General features: G+C 54.3%; 1 protein-coding gene across 1 annotated transcript in view; it reads left to right on the forward strand.

Annotated features, from left to right (window-relative positions):
- Window positions 1-4,758, forward strand: part of LOC113215462 (formin-G-like) — a gene marked incomplete in the record, with an annotated part of 138,453 nt that overhangs the window by 69,774 nt on the left and 63,921 nt on the right. The window contains 1 exon segment of the mRNA XM_052270584.1: window positions 2,837-2,932. Within this exon segment, the coding sequence (XP_052126544.1) occupies window positions 2,875-2,932 (58 nt within the window).

Genomic DNA, 4,758 nt, shown 5'->3' on the forward strand with positions numbered 1-4,758 from the left:
CATTGGTTTTGTCAAATTATGTCCAATATTTTTCAAAACTTGTATTCAAACACCGGTCACCGGCGGAGCTGCAGGTTAGGTGGTGGGGGTAAACAGTGGAAGGGGGCAAGAAGGGGGGTCTCGAGCCCTGCCCCGTCCTCTCTCTAGGCCGTTGCCGACCCCTGGCGTAACACAACTCTTTTTGCGTCGACCTTTGATCGGAGAAAGAAAATACTCGCATTATACTCGCGAGGATATCACGGTTATATGATATGGAACTCACTTAATTGGCGGTGCAAACGTGAAATGAACAGACCGCACCCCGCGCCGCTCAATAAATGATGTTATGGTTTTGTGGCAAACCAGGGCGCGAGTCAAATACAAGCTCTGACTTTCAAACCAAGAAAAGTTACAAATGTGTGCACATGTGAACATGGAAACAATTCAAGAAAGAGCAAGGAGAGAGTTTCCAGGAGCCGCTATTTTAGAACTTTTCTATTTTCGTGTTCGTGTTTTACCTCGAGTACGCAAGACTGCGTTCTTTAAAGTACTATGGTGCACGTGTTTATGTAGAGTTACTGTCTACGTTTCCCTATCGCACATCAAGACCGGTGCAAAGGGTCGCGGTGACAGCGGCATAGCCAATATTGGTGATGGAAGCTGCTTTGCAAACTGGAGTTCCGACCGCCAGCCTCCGACTGAGGTTGGGGCCGCAGTGGACTGCAGGCCCGAGAAGGACCTGGAGGAGGACCTAACCTAGGCTGCTTATTGAGACACTACCCTTACCTGACACGCAAAGTTTAGCATCAGATCAAAACTTGGCAAGCAGCGGTGACCCCAAAGCCGTTTACACGGCGCGTCCCTCGCGGGGAGAGGAGGAGGGGTGGGTCTGGGCGGGACCTTGGCGGTCACGGTGATGGTATCTCTGTGTTCCCACATTAGATCTCTGTTTGGGGGGGTCCCAGCGGGAGCGGGCGTGGTGGAGCGGCGAACAGGAGCAGACGAGTGCTGCTTGAAACTCTTGTTCCGCGCCCCCACCCACTCCATCCCAGCGCCCCCCCCCTTTTCCTCATGCATGAAGGTGGATTATGACAACTGGCAGTAGATCAAAAGTGAGCGCCTCTCTGAGCAATAATCGTTTGAGCTGCTGCCCCCTCATGTGTAATGGATAGCGGTACGCGAGCGTCCGCTTTGCCTCCCTCCCCATCGTCCCTCTGTACCAGGGCCCCATCTCACCTTTTTTTCTGCCCATTTAATCCCCCCCCCCACCCCCTCCTCCACCTCCTCGCCTGCTTTATTTTGCCTCGTGCATCCTGCTGTGGTCGGCAAATAATGATCCCATCGAGTACAAACAAACTCGCGACGCGGTCGACGGGCAAAGAACCCCCCGATCTCGATCGCCTCGCGGGAGACGATCAGACAAAAGCTCGTTGCCGGATGCACGGCGCGGCCCGGCCAGGCGGGTGGTGTTTCTCTCCGTCGTTCCCCATTCGGCGGCTGCGCTCCCGAAACTTTGCCAGTTTGTGTGTCCATCAGCGGCGCGCGGCGCGGCGGGAGCAAGCGGCCCTCCTAATGGCTCTGCAGGCGGCATGCATGTTCGAGGGCAGCCCTCTGACAACAATCGCAGGGCGCACGACTCCTCGCTCTCGAGGATCATACAGAGAGGGCGAGTGTTTTGCAAGTTCCTCGCCCCGAGTCGTAACAAGTGTTTGCCATCATCCTCCTATCGAGCCATGAAAATCCTGCTCACTACCGTACAGGATTAAGAAGACGGCGGAAATATCTGACTTGTTTTGTCATTGTTGGGATTCTGAGTCAAATAATGAAGTCTTGAACAAGGAAACGGCTCAAATGAAATGGTCGCAGCTTGAGGACCCTCATCGCGCTTCAATTCCGTGAAGAAACACATTTCCGCTCTCATTCCGGGCCCGCTGCCTGCTCGCGCCCTCTGCGAGCGTCTCGTCGCGGCGCCGGCGCCGGCCTTGCACCAGCACCAGACCAGCGGCCCGCGCGCCGCGCGCCGCGCGCACCAAGGGCAAGCGAGCGCCGCAGTATAACGCTCCTAAACGGCCGCGAATAATTCCAAGTGGGCAGCTCCACGGGGATCAGTTGTGCGCGCGAGTACGTGTGCGAGAGCGTGCGAGCGTGTGTGTGTGTGTGTGTGTGTGTGTGTGTGTGTGCGAGCGTGTGTGTGCTCACGCTCATGGTAATTGGAACGGTGTGCGGCCAGGCGTGCGCGTGTCTGTGTGTGTAAAAGGGATGGGGGCGGAGAGGCGGAGGGGGTGTAAAGAGAAAGAGCGCGCGTGCTAACCCAATAAGGATTGCTAACAATCATTGGGGGGGTTCGGTGTGCACAACGCATTATTCCGCCGAGTTTTGTTTGCGCTCCGCGACCTCGGCCTGCCCCTGCCCCGCGTCCGCCGACACCATATCCCGCGCGCCGCCCCACACACCCAGCGAATCACTTATATGTTGCGTCGCGCCTCCGCCTGCTCCGCTGGTATTGAAAGTGAACTGACCGTAACGTTATCTCTCCTGTACTGGTAATAAATTTGCACCTCTTGCGGATGCTCGTTGTGGGTTGGAAAATTGTCTGTTCACTGTTGCCACCATACAAATGTAAATTTATGTCCAACACAGGGCCTCGCCCTCTGGACCACACCAGTTGTACAAAATAAATAAATAAATAAATTGTGCGTAATGGTAAAAAAAAATTGCATGCTAATTTTTGAGGCCTCGCGTGATCTGTCTTTATGGCTCAGCCATCAAATCACATTCACATCTCCATTGTTGTAAAATTACAGGACACCCGTATCGGCACCGGACTGTACTAATCCTCACAATGTCATGTTTGCAGATGCCCGTGTGTCCTTCCGGTGAAGCCCTCGCGTCACCATGAGGAGGCTGTGGGTCCTCAGCTTCACCATGTGCATCGTCACCAGCGTCACCACAGGTAGGCTGCTCCCGCAATAGTTTGAACAATGCCGACTCTGGCGGTTAGCGCGCGCCTCACGTACGGCCCCGGCCGCGCCGGCCCCGCGCGCATCCGCCCTGCTCCACGCTTGCCGAGGCGCTGCGCCCCGAGGGGGAGTTGGCGTCGGCGAATTATGTCGACGCGCTGCTCGTGAGGTGTGCAGTGTGCCGTCACACGGGAGGGCTGCATGTGAGGGGTTGGAGCGGGGGAGGGAACTGCTGGCAGGCGGCTATCTGAAGAGAGCAGATCAACTCAGCTTGTGTGTGTGTGCGCGCGCGCTGAAAGAGACATCCCGACACACATGACATACTATGGCAGTCCAACAGAAGAAGGGCAAGCACAAGTCCTATGCATTTGCAATGATGGGATGATATTGTGCTCTCTTTCTCGTGAAAACTCGGCGCATCTCTCATGCTCTCCCCGCACCCCAAGGTCCGTCTTTTAACTGCGTCTTGCACTCAGAATAATGTGGAGTTGTAGCAACCAGCGTGTGGTTACTGCAGGGACACCTATACAATATGGTTGAGGCAACAACAGCAGAAGTGCATCAACCAAGAATACGGTTTGCACCACTGACGGACCGTTGTCTCAACCATAAAATCCCCAAAAGAACCGTGAGATGGTTCCCACAACTTTTCAGTTTTCTGGGTTCGTATCTACATATGCGCGCACTCAAAAGTACGTGCATTTTGCACTAAAAGTGACATACAAGATTAATTTTTTCTTGATGCAAGATAAAATTACTTTCCGATGAAGAAAATGTTCTTAACTCCAAAGGAAAAATCGTCTTGAGTCAAGGACAGATTAATCTTGTCACTTTTAGTACAAAATGTACTTGATGCAAGAAATCATTTTGCTGGGTGCGTACGCACGCCTTGTGAAAGGCACCCCGTCCTTCGGCCAGCTATTACAACAGTTGGGACACGTACGGCCGCGCACTGCGCTGCCCTGAGTTATCGCCTGGCGGGTCACGCGGCGCTGGGGTCACCCGGCGCTGCATCGAATCTGAATCATGCAGGTGAGGCGCTTAGGAGGTAAGAGGCACGTGAGTGGTCCGGGCCGCGCCGGAGCTCCTCAAAGTTATTTGTGCGAAATGTTGAAATATGGTGAAATGGTGTCGTTGCTTTTTGGGCCACCCATTTTACATTTAGATATTTTTCACATTGGGCGTTTCTCCTGTAGGGAACAAAATTGTTCCTTTACATTTCGAGTGTGCATTTCCATTTTCAGTGCAGGGGCCATACCGGGTCACCTGGGCGCGGGTGAGTGTGCTCCCGGGGGCGGGTGCCACTAGGCGGGGATCACAGTCACGCAGCGCAGCTGAGGTCCCGCTCTATCCTCCTGCGCCGTTTCATCACATATTGAAGTCTGTCGCGGGCGAAGATGTGGGGCGGGATAGAGGGAGGGGAAGGGGGGGGGCGTGGAGCTCTAGGGCTGTGATGACGCCCACCCTCCTCCGCGACAGGCAGTGCATCGCATATTGGCCAACCCGCCGTGAGCGGTCGGTCCGTCGACCTCCTCCTCTGGCCCTGATGTTCTCTCTTCTTGCTCGTACTTCGCCTCTGTCAGCGCTTTATCTTGCCTGCTCCACCTCTCTCTCTCTCTCTCTCTCTCTCTCTCTCTCTCTCTCTCTCTGGCGCCTTCTACCTCGTCCTACTCGCTTCGTCCATCCCGTGTTCATAAACCATGTAGTTTTAGGGTCGGGGATGAATTTTGTTGCGGTGCTTCTTGACATGAGGCCACACTACAAAAGTTAATATATTTTTCATTTCATTGTCACGGCATGGACCTGCACAAATCTGACT

This window comes from Frankliniella occidentalis, unplaced genomic scaffold (assembly GCF_000697945.3).
Source record: "Frankliniella occidentalis isolate FOCC.00 unplaced genomic scaffold, Focc_3.1 Scaffold127, whole genome shotgun sequence".
NCBI lineage: Eukaryota > Metazoa > Arthropoda > Insecta > Thysanoptera > Thripidae > Frankliniella > Frankliniella occidentalis.